Genomic DNA, 26,433 nt, shown 5'->3' on the forward strand with positions numbered 1-26,433 from the left:
GAGGTTTACCTCTATGACTTGGAATAAAGTGATTTTCTAAAGCGATAACAACCGTCTCGGTAGCCGTTGGGCAAAAAACTGTTCGAGTTAACAGAGTTGAGGTCGAGTTATCTATAGCAATTTATCATTACGTGGGAACGGACCAAAGAAACCGTTCAAGTTAACCATGTGTTCGAGCTATCCGTGGGCGAGTTATCCATGTTTGACTGTATATATATCTATATATATTTATATATATATTTATATCTATATATATTTATATCTATATATATATACACACAAATTAGTAATAATTATTATAAGAAAAAGATGAAAAAATTCTGTAGCTACAAATCACAACTAATCTGTTTCGCTCAACTGCTCCTTCTAGATGACAAGTGATGAACTACTTTACTCCACAGAAACCATTCTAGTAATATCAACGATGCAAAAAATATATAAAAATATATACAAAAACAAAAAAGAATATGTATCTATATATATACAGAGATGGACATATAGCAAATTCAGAAACGCATGTACAGGTAGTGCTCTTACAGAATCGCCGATACAAACCTAGTTTCTTAGCCTGTGTCCTACGCAGTTGTACAGGAAAACACAAGCAGCATTACAAGTTTATAGGTTTCCAACTACAGACGGACTATACATGTGAGCTAGAGCAAATGCCTGCCATTTGTCTCTCCTTCTCACGAGACAACCGAACATGAACCAAGCTAGCAGGCTAGAAATGACCTAATCGCTACACTGCAAGGTAGACACAGATAAAAAAGAGAAAGGAATGGACTATTACGTGAAAAGTGCTCAAGTGGTCAAGGAACAGATGACAGACAACTCAAAGATTTGACTCCCTTTTCATTAAATTAACGAATAAAATTCTGTGAGATCAGAGACGAGACAAATGTCTAGGACTCTAAGCTAAGTCAGCGTCAGAAATAAGTATTAGACGGTAACAAAGCTACGTAACTCAAATGAAAATATCTCTCACCTTCGGCTTGCCTTCATCGTCTGAGTCCGACTCGCTGAGCACCGCATGCTTGCTGTGTGACTTATGCGCCCTCGACGAGTGGATAACTTCGTCATCTTCCACCGACGAGTTTGTCGCAGACTCTTCTTGCTGTCCATCGGCAGGCCGTGCGTCAGGCAGATCTGTCACATGCTCCTTGGAGAGCGCCAAACCTTCCGCCTCCTCAGATTTGGACACGGCAAGCTTTTCTTTAGCTTTGGGATCCTGTGTTTGCTCGGGTTGACCTTTTTCATCTATTGTTTCTTTGTCATCTAATTAAAGGAAACTTGTTTAACCCTCTCATCGTTAGCAAATAAACGAGTTGAATCTTTATATGCATATCTTACAAAAACATTATCACGCAAACAAAAACATTTAATTACAGCCAATTAAAATGGTTACATCGAATGCTACCAGGTTTATGTTCAAATCCCAACATCGCAGTGACTTTACACCATCTTAACAATGAAACACAAGACATTAAGATGTTGCGAGTATAGATGTCAATGTCTTCGGAATGCTCACAACGAGCCGATCAGATAAGAGATAGAAACTACCAGAATAGCTATGCATACTACAGGACTGCGTAGGCAAAGCTCTGTTGTTTGCTTTTAATGTGAAGGTTGGCGAGCAACTTCTCTGTAAATCTAGGCTACATTACAGCTCTCAGAGGGCCACATTGATCCCGATTATTCTAGGGTAACTTTCAAATATCCAATCGAAATCAATGAAAATAACGTGGATATTTTTTTAAACAACGAGAAGCAATTCTATAGGATAAATCTTACAAAAGTGTAGTTATTATATTTTATGACAAAAAGAAGGGAGTAACTGTTGAAAAAAGGAAATTTATTAGACCTAGTAAAAAATTGTTTAAAAGCGCTTTAAATTGCTAACAGAGTGAACTAAACCTCCGTATCAGGGCACAAGCTTGATTAGTGACCATTTAAACTTAATGAAAAATGACTGTAAAAAAGAATAAAAGGGTTCAGAGGTCATTGAAAAGTTTCTCTACCTTTTGATGACTTAATGCTATCCCCCTTAGCATCAGGTTTCTTTTCCTCATCTTCAGTTTGGTGTGAGCCGCTACTCGATGACCCGCTAGATGTGGAAGACGACGTCGACGATGCAGAACTGCTGTGGCTAGACTTTTCAGATGCTTTATCTAAAGGTCGATTTTAATAAAATGAGACAACATGAAAAATAACATTACAGAAATAATAATGTACAAGAAAAACCAAACAACTAGATTAGCATAGACTAATGTATTCTACTAAGAAATGACAACTCCAACTCATGTGTCATAGCCAGAAATGTAAGGAACTTAATGAACAAAGGAGGGGGGGTGTTAACAATATTCATATACTGGCTTGTCATATGGCTAGAACTAGAGTAGGTTGAGAGATGGTGCATTAAATTCGATAAAGGTTAACTCGCAACAAAATTCACATTACATTTATTTGGTATCAAAAGGTTCACCATGTCTTACTCTGCTGTGTTGTAGGCGCAAAATATGTGGAAATGTGATCACAAGCTCTTAAAAGCTCAAAAACGAACAGCTAATCACCGCCATCACAAAATCGCCGTAGATTGGAATCAGCTTATTTCTCTGAAGTAGTCAATCCATCTGGTTATTGTTTTGACACGTGATGTTATCACACGAATTGAAAGGCTCAATATAAAACTTCTCGTAGCACTAGTTTACGACAAACGCTTTGGGTTTTACCGAAGAGCCCTTACCAAATATAGATGCTCGCTACTTTACAGTTTTGTTTCGGCTTAGTCTAATCGTCTAGCCATAATCTGATCATGTGACCTATACTTCCTGCCAAACAGCGCGAACAATTTCTGCAGAATTTTTCGACTATCACAGGTGACCAACAGGCTCGTCATGTTTATCAGAGGATGATATGCACTCCTTAGAGCTAAGGTTAAAAATTAAACAAATTTTTACAGTAGATTTTGAGATATCAGTGCTCAAAATGACAGGATTACAATGATGATGAAATGGATGTGTAAGAACAATAAACATGGTTTTATTGAATGCGTGAAGTATATTTGTAAAAATATTTCGACGAATGAGATTGCATGAAAGTGTAAACAGAAGCCATCTTGTTCAAGTACGTCCCATTTGAACCGTTTTGGAAGGAGATTCTAATCTACGACAGTTTCGTGATGGCGGCGATTAACTGTTCGTTTTTCAGCTTTTAAGAGTTTGTAATCACATTTTCACATATTTTGCGCCTACCACACAGCAGAGGAAGACATGGTGAATCTTTTTATACCAAATAACTGTAATATGAATGTTGTTGCAAGTCATCCTTTAAAAGACAAGCAAACAGGCATGAGGCTGATTCTATTCAACCACTGAGACTGCAAGATAGCCAATGAGTAACGAGATCTTGGTTTGGTAAAAACGATCTTACTCGCCGAGTTGACTTACCAAGAATACTTGATTCTCAAAGCTGTGATAACGCCGATTCATGAGAACTATTTTGAATAGTTCATGTACAACTCCTGAGAAATTAGTATGGTTATATTTAAAGCACATATGCTACTACAAGTTTCAAACAGGAGTTGCCACAAAAGACAATTTGTCACAAACTAGTGGAGTCGGTACAGCCATGAAAACAACTTGCCACAACCGTTTTGAGATCATTTATTTTCAAGACAACTCGCAACAAACGTTTTGAGATCATCTATTCCCAAAACAACTGCCACAACCGTTTTGATATCATTTATTTAAAAGACAACTCGCCACAACTGTTTTGAAATCATTTATATCCAAGACAACTTGCCACAAACTTTTGGCAAGTATCCAACTAGAAACAAACACTTCAAAAACTTGCCAAGATCGCTTTGTTCCAGCCCTCTACAGCTCTCGCCACAAACTCCCTGATATTATTCAGCTTCAAAGATAACTCGCCACAAACGTTTTGACAGTACCTCGGTTGTAAGACAAATCGCCACCTATTCCCTGACACTATCTAGGCTCTAAGACAAATCGCCACCAACTCCCTGACATTCTCCAAGCTCTAAGACAACTCGTCGCAAACTGTGTGAGACTAACAAGCTCAAATGCATGTCAAACTTTCATCCTGACTACTGTTGATGATCCAACTGATGTTCTGTTAACTCTTTCACTACCGCATTAAAATCTTACCGAATGAATATTCTGCCCGGATTAATAAAACGAATTTCTCGAAAAGCCGATATACCGCTAGTATTTAAGCAATATCTCGAGAATAAAAATAGATATCGTTTAACTATAAAATGCATCTTCTTCAAAACAAAATTTTCTACAAGATAAGTACAAAGTAAATTCTACTTTCGTACAATATCAAACGTTTTACTTGCGTTGAACGAACGCGTTGTGTTTTTCCTTGCCATGACGATAACGATCTGGTTTTGCCGTTTTAAAAAATAATTAGAAACGGAATCGTTGAATCAAAAATTTTTATTTTAGGTGCACGTGATTGGCAACAAGGTTGTTTCACTGGAGACAAATTTTGATTGGTCTAGCTAATGTGCAGGCTTCGTAATAAAAAGAAAAGTGAAACCCTATTGATAAGCCGACATATCGCTTTACGGTCGGTACTTTTATCACCGCGAATTGTTGAAAATATTTAGCCAAAAAAATTTCTATTGATAGCAAGTGATTGGCAACAAGGTTGTTTCACTGGAGACAAAATTTGATTGGTCTAGCTATTGTATAGGCTTTGTAATTAAAAGAAAAGTTAAACCATATTGAAAAGCCGATATATCGGCTTACGATAGCGAAAGAGTTAATACTAACCACAAATCTATGGTTCTACTTTATCATATACTAATCCAATCGGCAGCCCCAACCATTCCACTAAATCATGAGACGTGTCTGTGTATGCTTCAATCTAATCTATATTCCGCATTCTTTGAGTGAAAACATTTAAAGATTTAAACTTAGATTTACTTAGACCTAAATACACAAAATTTTAGTAGATTTTATTACAAGGAATCAGTATTTTTCTATCATTTTCGATCGTTTTTGATGTTTGAGGTGATCTGACTGCCAACATGTTTCAAGATTGCGAAATCGACGAAACTTGATTGTGGTTAAAATGCTTCGACCAAGCAAAAGTGCGATTATGATGTCTATAGTTGCAAAGAAACCGGGGGATGTTAGTGTGTCAACATTTGAAATTCAATAATACTATATCAAAATTTTATATGGCAAATTTTCTCGTTTTGATAAATTTTCTACAAAATGCTTATTTTTATCAAGGTCATGAGGTCGCCGACTCAAAGGCGACTCGTCCCTCAATAACTAACAAATAACTAACAAATAATTAGCTTAACTAACAAATAATAAACAGCCTATCAACCCACCTGAGTCTTTGTCAGACTCCTCTCCGTCGCTTGACTCAGCAACTTTTTTCTTAGCAGCCGGACCTTTCCGAGCGGGAGTTGCCCTCTTTGGTTTTAAAGCATTTTTGTTAGCCTGACTTTTGCGATTAGGGGGTGCCTTCTTAGACGGCTTCGGTGGAGACTCGCCATCACTATCGCTCGCCGAGCTCTTTGGCGAACCTTCATTTTCTGAATCGGAGTTTTTGCTGTCGCTGGAATCTCCAGACGCACTCGCCTCGCTTTCAGACTTCACTTTTTTACGCTTCGACGATTGAGGTTTTTTCTTGTCTTCTTTTTCGCTGTCATCACTTCCTTTATCAGCGTACGATATGACTTTAGTACCTACAAAGAATAGAAGGGAATAAACTGATGCGCTGAGACGAGTACAGCGATATACACGTACCTGTTTATGTCATGACAGAATGACTCGAGTTCAACTCACAACAGACAATATTTCATTCCGCAATTACATTTAAAATATAAACAGATAAACGTTATTTAGGTTCATTTTGTGGTGAATCCTATACATTCCATATTATACAATATATTATATGTTTAACATTATATATAATATTAAACATAACATAAACCATGCGCGCATGCTCATGCATACATATAAATATTCCGAATGACTCTTCACTTCCAAAAATAAATATAAAGGTCAGTATAAAACTCCTGCAGATCATATAAAAATGTGTATAGAACAATTTATATAACATAACATATATAATATAGTGTATATAACCCAATGCAGATGATACAACATATATAATACAATGTTTATAATGATATTATTTGTTATATTATAACAAATATATTACAACATATATAAAATGTAGAACACAGATATGTAAATAATGCATATAATACAATATACAGTGGAACATCAGTTCTCAAACGCTTCAACTTTCGACCAAAAAAATAGAGATTTTTTTGTCTCAAATCTTGAACATAAATTCGATTCTCGACCAAACCGGAGCATTCACATTAGAATTAAACGTTCAGAACAGCTTTGGAAACAGCGTGGAAACACTTGTTAACAAAAAGAAGCCAGTTACGCTTCATAAATCTTTTACAAAAAGGAAGGAACCATCTGGGACGATGTCCCTCTACCGAAGAGATTTGCTAGAGAGACAACTCCTCCAGTCGAGTTACCCGAAATTGTTTTGGAAGAGGACTCTCCTTCAAAGCACATAAATTACATAAATCTTTTATTATATATTTCAATACATCAGAGTCTTGGCTTTCAAATGAGCCTATATTCAATACACAAAGAATAATAGAACTATGAAAAACGGGGCACCAAAAGGATGTCCTGCAAAAAAAAACAACACTTGGTTCAGGTACTCAAAATGTGACGTCATAATTCTCATTTAGCCTTAGGTCATCGATCCCTTTCGCTGCCATTGAGGCTGCGTTGTCCTGTGACAATCGATGCTGTTAAACCCGGAGAGCGCTAATAACAAACTAAGATTCTAGATAATCAACAATGCCCGGGATCGTGCTGCCGCCGACCAATACAAACACATGTTCTGAGTTAATTAATTATGCTTCAATAAATGTACTGTCGTTGATAAAGGTAATGAAATCACATCAATTAAATTGTGAACTGCGGTTGCGTGGCCCTAGGACTAAATGTCAATCGCACTTTCGCGAGATCACGCAATGCTTGAAACTAATTAGTCTCAGTCGTCACCCTCAACATCACATTAAAATAAAGAGCTAGTGCATAATATCATCGGGAAAATATAGTATGGTTCTCGGAGTCTGAGGTACTTATCATAGAAATAATATGTACATGGAGAACTAATAACACTGATTCCTTTGTCATCTTCATTCGTCCTCTGGAGTTGTCCCACCTTCGCCTGCCACTAGCGTCATTATTGTCACTTTCGTAGTTGATAAATAAGCGGTAAGAGCACACAACAACGAATATGAGAATTGTGACGTCACAATTTTCGAGACTATGCCAGTAAACTTTTTCGCGGTAGAGCTCTGGGGAAATCCCATAAACACCAACCAATGTCTGTCTCACCATGGCAAACAATAGCTCATTCGAAAGCCAAGACTCTGATGTATTGAAATATACAATAAAAAAATTATGTAATTTATGTGCTTTAAAGATGTGAAGTAGACATGCCATTGTTGTTTATATTTTATATTTCACACGACTTTTAATGTAACTGATCTGTTGTATTTTTCGCTGTTTCGTTACGGTATCAAGTTCTGCAAATATTCTGTATTGTACCTTGACGTAGAATTTTTTCGATGTTTTAAGAGCAAAATACACGAAATGATTACTTTTTGTTTTCTGTTTTCATCATCGTAGATAGAAAATCTGTTATTAAAAAAAACGATCTATATCTACCCGTTTTTATTTATAGTATGTAGTATACAGTACTGTTTGTGGTGTAAAACATTAAAAAATACTTTACCGAAGTTGTTATCTCGGCTTGGAACGGATTAAAATTCCCATACGTTAATTCTAATGGGAATAATTGCTTCGGATCTCGAACAACTCGGTTTTTGAACAACCTTCTGGAACGAATTATGTTCAGGAACTGAGGTTCCAATGTACATAATATAACACACATAACACAATATATATAATACAGTGCATATATTACAAAACAAATAATACAATGTAAATAATAATATATAATAATATATATGATACAACTAGATGAATGTCCAGCGTTACCATGTAATAACAAAGTTTTTGCAGAAAAAAATATTTTTATTTAACATATAACAACAGTTACCATTCTAACTTTCAAACTTCATATCATGGGAAAAGTGTTTTGTGCAGCTTCAATAAATTGAGTGAAAAAATAAAACAACTGTAAAGGTTTTCAAACTTTGTCAAACAACTGTAACTTTCAAACTTCATACATTAGATCACGAGGAAAATGTTTTGTGCAGTTTAAATAAATTAGGAAACCAAGTAAAACAACTACTATATAAAAGTGTGTAAATGTGAAATAATTAGCAAGTATTAGCTAAATTAAGTCTGTATTGCTACGAGTACAATAAAAGATGATTTGGTAATGATACAATTAATACAAACTGAGAAAACCAAATAAAAATCCTGAATATGTTGAATTATCATTTATTAATAACAATTCTTGCATAGAATTGTGTGTGTATAAAAAGGTTACTGTTCCACCAAAAGCTATCCATCAAAACTTTGAATACAACGATACTGGTACCTTTCGATACTGGTACAAATGTAAAAATGAGATATTGTACTGTCTTTGTCTGAAGCTTTGTCTGATCGAACGGAAAGAGAATGTAGAGGCTATTCCTACTCTAGATTATACAAATGTTCGTGTGAAAATTATTAGCCTTTACCGATTTAGCAATAGAATCTTATGAAAAACCGGAAATAAAAGTGTCATGGCACATTTGAAATTGAAACAACGCATTAAAAATGTAGGTAGTGGTAGCAAAAAATTAGGCTTAAAATGATTTCAAAAATAACAAATGCAACAGCTAATATGAGTTAATAATCAAAATCGCACATTTAGCGTGTGCCTACGATATACGGTGTGTAATAACAGTGTAGCTTGGTGGCTAAATGCATGGTTCAAAACTTGCTGCTGCAATATTTGTGAGTTCGAATCCAGCAGAATGCGAGCTTTTAATTCCAAGATATTAACAGCTATAGCCGGACATATCGAGGACACACATGTAAACTTTGAGATTTATAGATATAATGTAACATATTTAAAAATGTATATAATATATGTACAGTGCATATAATACAACGTATATAAAGTGTATAATATAAAACCAGACATAACTCGAGACTGATAATGAAAGATCACAAACAAAGTGCATTAGCTGAGCAACAAATGCGTTTCTCTCGAGGTTAAGAGTAGATGTAAACTACATTGCCATGCAGTGTCATTAGGTAAACGATATGCAGAGGCATTTATTTCATACATAAGCAATTATAGGGACATGTTGACCTTAAAAAATTGATGAGACATCAAAGGAAGATGATATATTGAATGAGATGGCAGACAGACTTAAAAGACGCAGGAAACAAGGCGCCAAAAAGACACAGAAATATATGAGCATGCAGCCAGCTAAAAACTGTTTTAAACCTAAAAGCAAAAAAACATGACCCAAAAACTAAGTGCAAATAACTCACCTCTACGCCTTCCTCCTCCTCGTGAGGCACGGGCAGCCGTCCCTTTGGTAGCGGTCTTTGAACTGGCTGCCTTAGACAAAGGTTCATTTTCATCCGATTCGCCATCACTACTGTAACAGCCAATAGCGATGACGTAAAGACTCATAAAGAATCCATTTTCTGTCACAGTATTGCAACTGCGATGGATACTGAATATTTCTGAGAGTCAAATGAGCCCTGAACAAACTTACAAACTAAAATATGTTCCAAAAACTTTCAAAACTTTGTGATCAACAGAAATGCCGAATAGCAACTTTTAGCAATCTAAAATCTCAGACATCCCTGGAGGAAATTGTCTGAGATCTCAGATAATCTCCTGGCCAATAAATATGGACCACCCAAGACCCATTGGGCGGTCCACATTTGCCCATATGGGTGGTCCAAATTTGCCCACTTGGGTGGTCCAGACTTTATTGTTGTTCAACATTGTTACAACTTAATGATACACTTTAAGCCGTAGTCAAAATCGATCCGACAGATCATGAAATTTCAGATGAAATGTTTTGCATTGGTACGTTTTTGCGCAAAATTGACTAATGTTGGCCCACCGCAATGATGCTGAAACAGTTTCTGACATTCCGTCATAAAGAGCCTAATTCACAAACGTCCATCAACAGTCCTCCATATAAACTCACAGGTCCACACACCACTTTTGAAACTATATCAATCAACACTAGACTCTTGAAATTAAGGCGGGCTGTTCTACCTCTTTGAATTCTTTTTCGCTGCACGCTTAGCTGGGGTCTTCTTTGCAGCTTGCCCCTTCTTTGGTTTAGGTGTCGGCTTGGCCTGTGGTTAGAAGCAAAAAGATGATCAGGTTCATTGCAAAAAGCCTGTGTGCAGACCTGCTGAGCAGAGGCAGTAAGTTACTTGATATGTTGCTAAGTATACCGAACAACTGGAGTCCAACTACAGGATGCTACAAATATTTTTTCTAGCTAGACATTGTAATCTTTGTTATGCTAAAACCAGTGCCTGTCTGGACCAACACTTAAGGTCCGGCCACACGTAACGAATTATTCGTTCAATCTGACCGAATCCACGAATTTCACAGAATTCACAGATCTATTCTGCCGAATATCATAGATTCGTCTGAGCTGTGCATGCACACCGAATTCGTTACCGAAACGCGTTTAATTGGCTAACCAATTTTTTTAGCGAGCACGATTCTATTAGCTTTGACAAGTGATATAGTCCAAGACACGTACGACAACCCACAATAAAAGTTTCACCGCGATATGACTTGATACATACGATGCAACTGCCTATATGCGCTATTGTTGGTTCTCTCTCGTTGGTTCACCATGACAGGAACTTCTCATCGTGTATCCAGAATTTTTTTTAGATATTTTAGAAGTTATGAATTATTTCTTTTTCAATAATAATAATTTCTTTTTATGCAGCAAAAGCTCCGTCGCAAAAACAGTCGTTATCTCTAGCGCATATAGGCAGTTGCATCGTATGTATCAAGTCATATCGCGGTGATACTTTTATTGTGTGTCGTCGTACGTGTCTTGGACTATATCACTTGTCAAAGCTAATAGAATCGTGCTCGCTAAAAAAATTGATTAGCCAATTAAACGCGTTTCGGTAACGAATTCGGTGTGCATGCACAGCTCAGACGAATCTATGATATTCGGCAGAATAGATCTGTGAATTCTGTGAAATTCGTGGATTCGGTCAGATTGAACGAATAATTCGTTACATGTGGCCGGACCTTTACAGGTTAAGGCAAAAGATTGCTTTGAATGGGATTCGAACTCATGACTTACAGCTTGGTAGACCGACTCTACCATAATCTCCAAACGACTGCCTTGCCTCCCTCCAGAATATTTTTTTAGTTGGTTATTAACCTGACCGTCTTGCACAGCACACAGGAGTTTGAGTTGTAGCACACCAAGAAAGTTTATACCGAAGCTATATGCAGTTAGCATTGATATTAAAGGGCCGATGACAACCTAATGGGAAGCGATACGAGAGCCAAGTCAAGAGTAAAAAAATCTCATTTTGTTCCTCATCAAACACGTCAAGTCTAAAAACCAAACAAAAAACTCAATTGTTAAATGACTTATCGATCTGCTGATGTCCTAGACCACGATTCTTAACTATAACAACAGCTGTGTCCATCCCCTGCCATGTATAGAGTGTTAGAAAATGAATATATCGCTCTCGAATTGAACTCAGCTTTGCAGACAAGTGTGCAAACAGCTGCACCAATTACCATAGAGTGATTGCAAACATACTAATTACACATGATGATCTCCCATAGCACACAAGACAGCCAGCGTACTTGTGTTTACTATAATAAGATCCGTGTACGTCTGAAGCCACTGTTGGATGAAGTAATGGGAAAAACATTACAACGTACAGGATTAGAACTTATCTTAATAAATAAATACTCTACAAATTTTCGTATGTACATTGTAAACACATAGCTTAGCATTACATTTTACTAAGTAATACAACTATTAAATTATTGTAAGTTATAATTATCATAATGATATAGTTATTTTAATAATAATTATAATAAATATAATTTTTGTAATTATTATTATAGTAGGCCTATTACAACTTAGTATCAGCAATTTATTCGACAAATAATATTAGCTGGCCTGATACGAATTACCAATTGAGGTATAAATGATCTAAAATGAATGATCTGATGAGCAAACAACTGACGAAGAAACAACTCGTTTTAGTGATCAATTGAACAAGTAAATGACCTTCAACTGGCCTTCAACAAGTCAGGAATTGATATAAGATGCAGGAGATGAGTCATATAAAGTGTGTATGAAAAGTTGGTTAAATAAAAACAAGACCAGTTATCAGTCAGTCACAAAACACCATAGACGTCCATCAGTTAGTCATACAGCATCATACAGAATTAGTCATTATTTATACAGAAGTCTTCAGTTACGAGGTAGTTTGCGCTTTTCATGCATTTCTATTCAAAGATGTGGTGAAAAGGCTAAAGTGATGGGAGATCAGTTTGGGCTCTTGCTAAAAGGCAGTCCATGATAGGCCAGTCTAGAGGGCTATGACCAGAAGACAATAGAACTCTCCTCATCTACTGGATGAACTGCCAATGATGACGACTTCTGCTATTTGATAAACTAATAATAATTAATAACAATTACTTTAACAATAATGATTTAATAACTACTAGTACCCTGACAGCTGGTGTACTGTGAGAGATTGCCAGATGTGACGATAAAGCACATAGAATATGTATGCGCACTATTCTGAAAGGCGGATGAATAGGCCAGGTATAAGAGTGATGGGCTGGTAAACCTAATGTCATGAGTTCGAATCCTATATGAAGCAAATTTTTTTTCAAATCTCTAACTGTAGCTTCAGACAGATGAATGAACACGACCCTTATAATAAAGGATTATTAGGACTTATTTATCAATTATCTTATAGCACGGTTGACAATCTACTATATTGAGAATGTCGGCAAATGATACAACAAAAAACTTCCTGTATATTCCTTGGCTACTCATGTCATTTGATGAGGTATTAACTACCTATTAACGTCGAAACAGCAATTATATAACAGCAAATATATATCAACGATTATATAACAGAAATTATATAACAGCAATCATATAACAGCAAATATATATATCAACGATTATATAACAACAACTATATAACAACAATTATATAACAGCAAATATATAACAGCAAATATATAACAACAATTATATAACAGCAATTATATAACAGCTATTATATAACAGCAACTATATAACAACAATTATATAACAGCAAATATATAACAACAATTATATAACAGCTATTATATAACAGAAATACGTGGTCTATAAACAGCAAGATCGGTGGACCCGACGCTGGAACACCTGCACAAATCGATCGCCTTTTAAGTATTTATTAACAATTGCGCAGCTAACCATTCTCCGCTTTGTCAACATATCTGACAATTTATCATAATGAACTAAAATTTAATGAAAATTGTATATAAAATAAATATAATGTTATATGCACGTCATTCTTTCTCTCACTAGTGCGACGAGATATAGTTACCATTCAAATCGAATTTGAGAAGTCGTCCCTACTCAAAACTTTACGTTATACAGTGCACCCTCAGAATACGATTTCAGTCAATTCCTGGGTTGGCATCATATGATGAAAAATCGTATGGAGGGCTATAGAAATCATAGTAATTATATAATGCAAACATCCCTGGTAAAAATCAACAAAATTTTATACAAGTGCTGTACATAGTAAAAATTAGTAAGAAAATAGTATGTTAACCTTAGTAACTATAGTTACCTACAGTAACGTTAGTGTATGTATTTCTTGGTTATGATCTGCATTAAAACGCAATGGTGCAATGTGCAGTACGTACTGTAGAGAGTTCTTACCTTCAATACAGACGAAAACGTATAACATAAACTTTGAACTCACCTTAAATAAGTTTAGCTTACTAAATACACACTCGAAGCTAAGTTTCAATATGTACTTTTACCTATTTTGCTGAATTTCAACTTGTCCCTAAAATTTTATCACATCGGTTTCTGGCTTCGTTTTCACTATAATTTTGGCCGACCCGATTAAAACCTTTTCCAATCTAACTTGCCAAACAAGCCTGAGTGATGCTATTCTCGAAAATTTTCAGTATAAAGAAATGGATTTTTGTTAGCAGGTTAAGATAAGTTTTCTGACCTCCTGTTTGAAGAGATCGCAACTCCAACTTTGCTATTGGATTTAAGGGGAAAATTATGTTTTACACATGAGAAATGCTGAACTGAGAGAAATCGGTCATTGTGTCTCTTTCAAGAATTGTGAAAGTGTTTTCGGCGAACAGCATTTTGGCGTCTTTCTTATTTTGACGCACGCAATAAGCATACCGACTACCAAATTTGACCTCGGGTGAAAATTTTGGTGAATTCGTATGGTGAAATAAGATTCAAAGTGGCGAGGTGAAAAAAATCATCACGTTCTACTTCGTAAGGGAAAAAAATCGTATAACAGGGTAACCGTATCCCGAGGCTGCACTGTATGGAAGTTTTTTTACGAAGTCCGAAGCAAAATCTGCATAACTTTTTTTATGTTTTTCCCACAAAAATGAACAGTTGTTAGTGCCAGAGGTAGATGGCTACCGATTCACTCCTTGCACTAACTACACCGAACCAGAATATAATAGAGTTCCTGCATTCGTTATGGCTGGTGGCTTTAGCTACACAAACATGTGCATTTTGGCAATTTCAGTTCAACTTTAGATTTTAGTTCAATTTTAGATTTAAAAAAACAAAGTATCACAGTCCAGAAACCCTTCAACCAGATCAAGGGGACATGGATAGATTTTGACATGAACATCTGATAGCCAGAAGAATCGAGAACTGCACCAAAACAAGCCATGAATGCACCAGCTTGCTGTTAAGTTCTCTTACTAAATGCTTACTAGCTGGTTGTCTTACTCACATGGGAGACCAATTTATTGGTCTTCCATGTGGGACAGTCTTTTATACACAAGAGAAAATGAGGATCAAAGGATTACAAATGAAACAAATTTACGACTACGATGTAAATATATCATAGATATCAAAAGATCTGTCAAGCAGATGACAGTTGTGGGAGATCATTAATCAACTACATAAAATGACCAATGAACGTTCAGCAAACTCGAATTGAGAAGAACAAGCAGCAGTAAAGGTATAAAAGGAATTCATGTTATCGTTTCAGTGTTAGTTTTAGCGAGTGCTTCCGAAGTAAGGTTGAAAAGCTAGTCAGTCCACATCATGGCCACTAATTTTACCTTTTTCTTGGGTACTTCCTCTTCACTTTCCTCTTCACTAGACTCCTCCTTTTTGCCTCCTTTCTTACCTTTCGCAGCCGAGTCCGACCGCTAAAAAAAAGATCCATGTAGTGATTTTAAAGCATTTTTAAACTTGGTAATTTGGCTTGGGGCAATCTACCTGCACTCATACCTTTCATGTAAAACAGATGCGCAAGCTTGATGTCAATGTTCAATTTGTATTGCAACCCGACTCTGCCATCATGCTCAATGCGGAAAGATGATATATTTGAACACATAACTATGGCAACACTCAGAAACTGGTAGCAATTTAATAGAAGCTCTGATGGGAAACTCATATTAAAAACAAAAACACACTACAATTAGTTAAGGTTAAATTTAATACCTTGTACCAATGAAATACGTTCATAACTGCAATTAAACACACCGTATACATGCACATGTACAGTACATTCAACAGACCCCCTGACTAGCCAGTGACCAGCAGTTATTCCTCAATATCAAACGCATGAAGTTGATATCCATTCTAACAACAGTGGCATGTACAAGCAAATAACTAGCAGCTAAGAGAATTGTATCCCCACAGGAAACAGATCAAAAAATTAGACAAAAGAGAGTGATTCAGGCACGACCTTACTGTATGTTAGAATAGTGATTCAGGCACTACCTTACTGTATATTAGAAGGGTGATTCAGGCACTACCTTACTATATATTAGAAGAGTGATTCAGGCACTACCTTACTGTATATTAGAATAGTGATTCAGGCACTACCTTACTGTATATTAGAAGAGTGATTCAGGCACTACCTTACTGTATATTAGTAGAGTGATTCAGGCACTACCTTACTGTATATTAGAAGAGCTTAATGATTTCCAAGAATCACCAAATGATTCGATATTACAAATAGACGATTCACGATATTAATACATGTATTATGTAGAAAAACTTGCAAATTTTTGTTACTATTCCTGTACGTTTTAACTTGAAAAGTTGAAATATGTTTCATGTTGAAAGTTTTGTGTTTGTGATAATTAGAAACATTATTTCATGAATGCCTGTGTGCATGGCAAACAATGGAATGAGGTCATTATAAGACTAGAAGGCAGGTATGTTTTAGTTCCAGTACCACTCAATCTGAAAATTGTCAGGGGTGAGATAAATCGCCATTTCGTGATTAGATCGTTTGTACGATATCGCTCTAAATGGTGGCAACCTGTCCAGTTGTCAACCTTAAAAATTACAAATAAACATTAAATAGCCATATCGTGAAGCTCTAGTGCATATACTATGCAAACATTAATAGACATGTTTGTGAGAGCTAAAGCCATATAAATGACTTGCAGCATCCAAATCCTTATTTCGGATGAAGTTTATGAAGAACGACAACTCCAAATGCAAATGAGCCATGAAATAGTTGTCTTGAACATGAATTCACTTCTATTTCTACAATTAACTCTTTCACTACCACATTAAATTCTGACCGAATGATTACTCTGACCAAATTAATTCAAACGGATTTTCGAAAAAATGATATAACGCTAGTATTTATGCGATATATCGAGAATCAATGCAGGTATTGTTTTACTGTAAAATAGTTCTTATTCAGAACAAAATTCTCTACAAGAACAGTATAAAATTGTTTAGTGAACCCCACTCTCGCAAAATTCCTGACGCTTCTTTCGCATTGAAAGAACGCGGTGAGTTTATAATTGCCATGGCGATTTAGTTTTCCCGTTTTAAAAAATGATTAGAAATGGAATTACTTAGCAAAAATATTTTCGTTTGGTTGCATGTGATTGGCAACAAGGTTGTTTCATTGGAGACAAAATGTGATTGGTCTGGCTAATGTGTAGGCTTTGTAATGAAAAGAAAAGTGAAACCGTGCTGATAAGCCATTACATCGGCTTACGGTCTGTACTTCTATTACCGCGAAAGCCGATACATCGGCTTACAGTAGCGAAAGAGTTAATAGATTTTCGATTTTAAAAATTCGACTTCACATACCACCAGATTTAAATCGAGATTGTTTTATTTCAACAGAAATTTTGAAAGCTAGAGGAAGGCAAATCTTTTAGATCAACATCTCCGTTTGAAATGAAATTATTACCAATACATTTATATATAATATACATTATATATATATGGTCAACAGCCTTTCATCACGAGAGAGCATGACAAGCCTTGAACGGAACCACGCTACAAGATAATTAGATAACGATCAAATCTTACCTTCCTGCGTTTATTGGAGTTGTTTCCTTCCTCTTCTTCCTCTGTGCCTTCTCCGCCTTCCCCCGCGAGTATCGCCTCATTTGCTTCCTTCATTGCCTTGAGAAACGCTGGCTTGCTGTTTTTCCCAAACTTTTCTTTAAACTCGGTGAAAGGGAAGACATCCTGACCCTTGCAGTTGGCGCTAGCAACAATAGGAAACATCACGCTGGTCTCAGGCTGGCCTAGTTTCATGTAAGCTTATAATAATAAACTTAAACAAAGTTTGTGTCAATTTCATCAGAAAGTATCACTATTTTTTAACATTTGCGATTGTTTTTGATGACTGAGGCGATCTGACTGCCAGCATGTTTCAAGGTTAAACCTGACAAACTTCATCGCAGTCAAAACGCTTATAAGAAAGATGCTTGCGAAATTACATCACTAGTTGCCATTGTTGCTATCGGCTATTGCGTTCAAATTGCAGTGTTGCGCGTTCTATTCTGTCGGCCTCTTTGTAACTATAGATGTCATAATCGCGCTTTCGCTTCATCTGAGTGTTTTAACCACTATCTGTATTTAACCGTATTTAACCATAATCAAGTTTTGTTGATTTTAACCTTAAAACATCAAAAAGCAATCAAAACACCTCGAACATAAAAACAATCACAAATGATAAAAAAACACGATTCTGTTTAATAAAATCAACTAAAGATTTGTGTAAGGTTATATTTAAGAAACAAATAACGCAGTGATATCAAGGGTTAACAACAAGCATTCAAATATGTTACCAACAAGAAACACAAATGATAAAACAGAGCAGAAAATAAAAGTAATTCACCCTCTTGGAACCTTCCTAAACAGCCAATGAGAACGAGTAATGCATAAACTTGATGATTAATCACAGACATGAAATCAGGGCAAGAATAACTGCTTTATTTTTTGTCAGTGCACAACTTTGAATTAATTTTGTTTCATTACACAAAAAATGACATAAGAACCTAACAATGAATAATAAACTAAACAATCAACTTGAATCAGGCCATAGTTTGTCACCCAAAACAGAGTTAGAATATCTCTCGGTACAACAACTGCAGTCTTCACAATTATTCAAAACTGTCATGCTTTTATTTTATCTGGGATTTGTAGGTTTGTGGAAAATATGTAATCGCTTTCAGGGTTACAGCAATAAATATGGTACAATGATCATATAAACGTCTCATTAAAAGGAATATGAGAAAAGCCGGTATGAACTTTAACAGCTGATAAGGTTTGTAAGAAATGAAGCGGAGTTGAGATGTTGGATTAAATAGACCAAAACAGAAAACGATCATTATTGCACCAACAAATTGCTACGATGGGTGCTACACTGTACCTAATTGACTCACAACTTTTAATATCCTTCGTTTTTTCGTGACGTCATTTTATCGTTGTCGGCCATCTTTATAGACAATTTATCGTTAAAAACACGAAGCTTTTGCAAAGATAATTTGAAAACGATGTTTTTGTTTGCAATTTTTTTACTATAGTATCAAAACAACACCTAAAAGTTCTAGTAAATAAAAGAAAAACGATCGTTTTCTACATATATGGCGGCTTTTTCGTGAACGAGCACATGTGCAAACGACTTGATGACGTAAAAAAATGATGGATTGTCTAATTTATATGCTTCCAGGGTTGGCCGAATAAAATCAAAAGATTTAAATCATTGATTTGATTTAAATTAAATTCAAATTGATTTAAATCGTGATTTAAATCATCCTAAAAAATCATGTGTGATGATTTTTCCATGTCAAAAATGATACTTATAGAGGATATACTGTGAATATGAACTGCCTAATTTGGTCAAATTAAAATAAAAACGACTTTTAATAAATTAAAGTGTTGCAAAGTTGTTTCGTTATGTTGCAGGCGTTTTCATGTTCAACAAAATAAAATAATATTATGTTAGCGATTATGAAAAAAAAATCTGGTACTGTAATTGATGTTTTCAACAAGTCAATTCAAACCCAAAAAATCTGATTTGAATAAACAAAATCTGCTTTGTTTTATTTTTGTTTCAAAATAATGATTTTTTCCAACCCTGTATGCTTCTAAATAAAACTTAATCATTTTAATATAAAATAACCTCTAAGCATTATTTCTCCTATCAAAAGACAAAGGAAAACAGAGATGTGGTAGAACCTTACCTCTCATTAGTGCCAAAGAACAAAACAGGGTATTTCCCCGACCCAGCAGCAATCACCTAAAATGTTTCCATAGAGATTAGGGTCAATTTAGTCCCACAGCATTAAATATAAACCATTCAATGCTGAGCTGCACCTGAGATGACAAGCAATGATTAGTTTATTCAGGACATTCGTTGTTTCCTGCCCTGTTTTTGCAGTCAAAACGCATCGCCAATTTTTAACAACCAACGATTTATGACACTTGACCTCTAGAGAGGGGTGGGTCGACAGACACTCAACAATGATTGGAACAAACAAAAAAGTAAGGTAGAATCCGAAAATATTTTTAGGTTAACAACTAGATTCAGAAAACAAACACAGCTGGACAAGCTTGTCATTCGCAAAAGGAAGTAAACATAAAAAGTAAACATGATTATCAAAGGCCATTATTTCAAGTGCATGATCACTTCGTCATATTATTAATACCAGACAGAAGTTATAATACCAATACATAGTTAATACCAGACATTATAATGGACAGAAGTCAGTCTGGACCAAAGAAAATGAGATCTAAGGATTACCAATGAAACGTGTTAAGAAATTTGACTTGAAGGTAACTTTGGTTTCAAAACATCTGACTAACCAATCAAATGTTCATCGATCAAGTACACAGAATGACCAATGAATGTTCAGCAAACTCAAATTGAGAAAGGCGAGCAAGAAACTGTTTTTTGGTAAAACAAAATAGTTAATCGGTTATAAACAAAAGTTGGAGTTACACAAGCTACCTTTTAGCATAAACTATAACCAAATGTAACTGAAGAATGGATGGTGGCTGATGAAACTTAACAAAACTTCCCTATTCGCTGTCAGCGCCAACGCCTATTAGCCATGATAAGTGGGAGATCTTCATCAAGCTCCTTATTGTCCAAAAATAAATTGAAAGTAAAAAATTAATAGGAAATATATATTCTTTGTTATTGTTATAGATAAGGATTGTGTGCCTTACTGTTCTAATCTGAAATCATTGCTTGTGAAATATTTTCTACTCGTATGGCATGCTTGTGTATCAACAGTAAGCAAATTAAAATCCATATTGAGGTTATTGCCAGTATTTCAGATAATCAAGTAAACTAGCTAAAACCGGATGCGACTAGTAACATACTGTGATATCTATGAGATAAGAAATAACCTAAATAATACACTTAACTATATAATATACCTCAGGTTGAAATCCAGTGACTCGCAACACATTCCAGAAGATGATTTAGTCATTCTTAAATAATCTATATTTAGCAAATCTTTATGAATGAATACTAGCTGTGCTACCCGGCATTGCCCGGGTATTAAAAATCAGCTTATAAACAATGAGAGGTAATGAGAGTTGACTGTCACTTGCTATTAGCCTGGCACATTGCCAATATATGATTTTAGTAAGCTTACTAATAAGAGCTACCGCTTTTCATGACGTTACGCTTTCACATTACGTCATGACGGAGAGCGGTAGCGTATTTGCTCCGATATAGCGACATATATTGCCTAATGAAGACACCAAGCTCGTCAGACTGGTGAACCGGAGGGTCCGAGTTCAAATTTTCTGCGATTCAGAATCTTTATTCCAAGATTTTAATAGCTATAGCTGGAACTACACACATACGACCAACTTTGATAAATTTATATATAGATACGTTAGCTCTAAGTAAAACCATGCTTTTCATTTTTTTGTATATTTAGGCCTAATAAAAAATTCTCGTAACTTCTCATAAATTTTTGTAACTTTGTTTTTGACAGACAGAACCAAATAACTATAAAAATAAACCTTGTCAAAATTGTGGCTGAAAATTAATATGAGCACCATTTTATTTTTGGGCAAGCACGAGCTAACGCAGGTTCTTTTTACACCACAAGGTTGTGTAAAGTCAGAACACAATTGCTGATAAGGATATAATTTTGGATCATTTGTTATTGAGCTTAATACCCTTACACACGCATTATCACAGAATCCAAGTCTATCGCTGCGAGTCATATTATATTGCAACTGACATATTTCAGAAGCCAATAGAGCTCAGTAATATTCAACTATTTATGATTTTTAAAGCATGATTTACCTTTGCTACTTTAGTTACAGCTCACGTATGAAGGACATGATACAGTTGGTATTCTTGGCTTGGTCACACATTTCTATCATGTCTCTTACCCATGAACAGTGACTGACGTAAAAAATGCTTAAAACACATAAATTATATAATTTTTTTATTATATAGTTCAATACATTAGAGTCTTGGCTTTCGAATGAGCCTATATTCAATACACAAAAAATGATAGAACTATGAAAAACAGGATGTCAAAATTATGTCCTGCAAAAAAAACACTTGGATCAGGTTCTCAAAATGTCATGTCACAATTATTATTTAGCCTTAGGTAGTCGATCCCTTTCGCTGCCATTGAGGCTGCACTTTTCTGTGACGATCGGTGCTATTAAACCCAGAGAGCGCTAATAACAAACTAAGATTCTAGATAATCAACAATGCCCGGGGATCGTGCTAACGCATGACCAATACAAACACATGTTTTGTGTTAATTAATTATGCTTCAATAAATGTACTGTCGTCGATAAAGGTAATAAAATCACATCGATTAAATTATTACCTGCGGTTGCGTGACCCTAGGACTAAATGTCAATCGCACTTTCGCCGAGATCACGCAATGCTTGAAATTAATTAGTCTCAGTCGTCACCCTTAACATCGCATTAAAAATAAAGAGCTAGTGCATAATATTATCGGGAAAATTTAGTATGGTTATTGGAGTCTGAGGTACTTATCATAGAAATAATATGTACATGGAGAACTAATGATACTGATTCCTTTGTCATCTTCATTCGTCCTCTGGAGTTGTCCTACCTTCGCCTGCCACTAGCGTCATTATCGTCACTTTCGTAGTTGATAAATAAGCGGTAAGAGCACACAACAACGAATATGAGAATTGTGACGTCACAATTTTCGAGACTATGCCAGTAAACTTTTTCGCGGTAGAGCTCTGGGGAAATCCTATAAACACCAACCAATGTCTGTTTCACCATGGCAAACAATAGCTCATTCGACAGCCAAGACTCTGATGTATTGAAATATACAATAAAAAATTATGTAATTTATGTGCTTTAAGGCTACAAACACCAACAAATGAATCACCAACGCGTAGTGTAAATACTTGCTGCAGCTCCACACAGATGCTGCTAAACTCATGCTATCTTGTCGATGCACAGATTGAACAGGTAATGCACAGGTAATAAAATCACATCAATTAAATTGTGAACTGCGGTTGCGTGGCCCTAGGACTATCTGTCAATCACACTTCCGCGAGATCACTCAATGCTTGAAACTAATTGGTCTCAGTCGCGACCCTCAACATCACAATAAAATGAGAGGGCTAGTGCATGATATCATCCGGAAAACATAGTATGGTGCTTAGAATCTGAGTTATTTATCATAGAAATAATCTGTACATGTAGAACTAATGACACTGACTCCTTTGTTATCTTCATTGGTTCTCCGGAGTTGTCCTATCTTCGCCTGGCACTAGCATCATTATCATAGTTGATAAATATAAGCGGTAAGCAATTAAATAGGCAGTAAGAGCACACAACACCGCCTAAAAAAATTGTCACGTCACAATTTCCGAGCCTATGCCAGTAAACATGTTAGCGGTAGAGCTCTGGGAAAATTCTATAAACACCAACCAATGTTTGTCACACCATGTCAAACAATGGCTCATTCGAAAGCCAAGGCTCTGATGTATTGAAATATACAATAAAAAAATTATGTAATTGATGTGCTTTAAAAGGCTCATCGTTTTTCACTGCACCAGTACGACTGCAAATTCATTTTCGAATATATTATTTATTCCTTCCGTAGTTTTATCGCTAAATAGCAGCAACCAACATGAACAAGTTTTGCCTTTATATACAAAATTTAAAAATTGTGAATTTTCTCCCTTTTTTACTAAAACCTGAAAATTATCTATTAATTTTTCTGATGCATGCCTAAACAAATAATTATGCTCACAGCTTGTAAAACATTCATTAACACCAACTGAATAAATAATTGCACAAAAAGTACAATGGGTGAAACTAAAAACAGTTTTGGCATCAAAATGCAAAACTGTATTTATTCCAGCAAAATTCGCAATATTTTTCTCTGATTTTCCACCGAAAATTAAAGGTCTGCATGATGAACGAATAAATACCTAGCGAGCTGCTGTCGTTGGAAAAATCCTTACCCTAGCTCCAGGGCGCAATGTAATCATTATAAAAACAAGATGTCTGATGAACGAAAAAAGTTTGAAGACGATGAGTTGACTACAGGAAAAAATATCAAGAGGCCTGGCTTGTCTCTAATGACACCATTGGTTGAAACATGGCATATATACTAAGATACATGTTCAAGAGTTTTCTAAAGACACACAATCTCACTAAAATAGATGGTGGGATTGAGCACCAGGCTCAGAGATAGGAAAAAGAAAATTTATACAAATTTTTGTTCAAAATTCAAATAGATACAGCCTTTGTCAAGTATTCTGAAATTCATATTGGTGTATCCTCCCTCGAAATCTATCTAAAATTTCACACAAAAATAACCAATGAAAGTAGCACAAACTAAGCTTAACAATAATCAAACTTACAAGTTATACATTTTTTATCCAAACGAAAGGTTACCAGCTTAATCTTTAGGAATATTTGTTGCAATTAATTTTCCACCTTTATAAATAGTAACATTGTCTATAATTGACTGCCTGTGTGTTTTGTTTTAAAGGTTATAAGCAAAGTTCTTCAATTAAGATTTGAAGACCCAGCACTGCCCAGACTGAACTTTTGTAATTTCTAAACTGCAAAGGTCCATATTCTCAATCTATATTTCTCGAAGTCCGTCTGTCTGTCATTCCGGCTATAGCTTTTATTAGAATAGCAGAGCTGAACAATGCTGACCTAACGTACTGGAGTACTGTCATTAGAAGCCTAGCCTTATTAACTAGCTTAGTGGAATTTACCATTGGCAATATGCCAGGCTACTAGCTTGAAAGGTACAGTTGTTTGACAAAGTTTTAAAACCTTTACAGTTGTTTTTATTCTTCTCTTAATTTAGTTCAACTACACAACACTCTTCTCTCATGACATGTAGCTGGGAAGTTAGAATGGCAAATGTTGTTATATGCTAAATACAAATGAATTTTCTGTCCAAAGACTTTTTTATTACCCTGGCAACGCTGGGTGGTACAGCTAATATGAATGGACTCTTTGGATGGCTCACCTTTGCAGGCCATGCTGGATATCCTTTGACTTTGGCAAACACTATATCACCTTCTTTGAATGTTGCATTCTTGGACATCTTTTTAAGCGTCTGGAAGGACATAATGTCAATAAATGCTCGACTTCAATACAACACAAACAATGATAAAACTGAAGGATCGGTAGCTAATAGATACCATATACCTTTAACCGGAACGCCCGTATCAAACATAGATGCTCGCTACTTGACAGTTTTGTTTCGGCTTAATCTATTCATCTAGTCGTATTCTGATCGTGTGACCCATACTTCCTGCCAAACGGCGCGAACAATTTCTGCAGCATTTTTTGATTACCGCAGGTGACCAACAGGCTCGTCATGTTTATCAAAGGATGATTATATACACTCCTTCGAGCTAAGGTTGAAAAATTAAACAAACTTTTACGGTAGGTTTTGAGATATCACTCATCAAAGTGACAGCATTACGATGATGATGAAACCGACGCGTAAGTGCGTAAAGACAATAGACATGGTTTTATTGAATCGTGAAGTATATTTGTGAAAATATCTCGACGAATGAGGTTGCATGAAAGTGTAAACAGAAGCCATTTTGTTCAGCTACGTCCCATTTGAACCGCTCTGGAATGTGATTGTAATCTACGGCGTTTTCGTGATGGCTGCGATTACCTGTTCACTTTGGAGCTTTTAAGAGCTTGTAATCACATTTTTTCATATTTTGAACCTACTAGACAGCAGAGTAAGACATGGTGAAACTTTTGATACCAAATAACAGTAATGTAAATTTTGTTGCAAGTCAACCTTTAATAAGAGTCTTCGTGCGTTAGGTTTGCACTCTTCAGATTTTATCTGCAGAGTGCAAACCTAACGCACGAAGATAAAATATTATATTGCAACTATTTACCCGCTTTCAACGATTTCAAAACTGATATTATTTTAACTTTTACAATATCTCTTACACTGACGATCAGCTCCTTTTTCGCTCAAATTGTGTATAATAGTAACTAGAAATTCCACTGTCACACAGCCCACGACCAAAGTGATAATGGAAAAAGAAATGGTACTGATGGTTGAGAAATGCAATATTAGCAGTCAAATGGCACTGCAGTGCAATAGGAGAACTGCAATAGTGGCTGTAATGTACTGGGTGTTATTATGTACAACAAACAGCAATAATGAAAGAAAAAAGATTATATGTGTATATCTCTCCCCTGCAATAGGAGAAATGCAATATTAGAAGTAAAATGGCAAGCTGTTGTGTAATATACACAGGCTGGGGGGGGGGGGGGGCTATATATCATTGGTCATAGCAACCAATATCAAGAATTTGTGATATTTATCTAGATTTCTGGATTTATATCTAAAAAATTATGCTGAATTTAAAAATCTAAACAGATT

General features: G+C 35.6%; 1 protein-coding gene across 3 annotated transcripts in view; it reads right to left on the reverse strand.

Moving 5' to 3' along the window:
• Positions 1-26,433, reverse strand: part of LOC137396292 (hepatoma-derived growth factor-related protein 2-like) — a 42,486-nt gene that overhangs the window by 10,826 nt on the left and 5,227 nt on the right. For 2 of the 3 annotated variants that reach the window (XM_068082490.1, XM_068082488.1), the window contains exons 2-10: positions 25,042-25,131; positions 19,759-19,814; positions 17,594-17,774; positions 15,364-15,453; positions 10,288-10,370; positions 9,543-9,652; positions 5,369-5,728; positions 2,019-2,168; positions 986-1,275 (exon numbers count right to left, since the gene is read on the reverse strand). In XM_068082490.1, the coding sequence (XP_067938591.1) occupies positions 986-1,275; positions 2,019-2,168; positions 5,369-5,728; positions 9,543-9,652; positions 10,288-10,370; positions 15,364-15,453; positions 17,594-17,774; positions 19,759-19,814; positions 25,042-25,119 (1,398 nt within the window). In that variant the 5' untranslated portion in view covers positions 25,120-25,131. The remainder of the gene's footprint in view (positions 1-985; positions 1,276-2,018; positions 2,169-5,368; positions 5,729-9,542; positions 9,653-10,287; positions 10,371-15,363; positions 15,454-17,593; positions 17,775-19,758; positions 19,815-25,041; positions 25,132-26,433) is intronic. The other variant, XM_068082489.1, reaches the window with a different exon arrangement.

Source organism: Watersipora subatra, chromosome 5 (assembly GCF_963576615.1).
Source record: "Watersipora subatra chromosome 5, tzWatSuba1.1, whole genome shotgun sequence".
Classification (NCBI taxonomy): Eukaryota; Metazoa; Bryozoa; class Gymnolaemata; order Cheilostomatida; family Watersiporidae; genus Watersipora; species Watersipora subatra.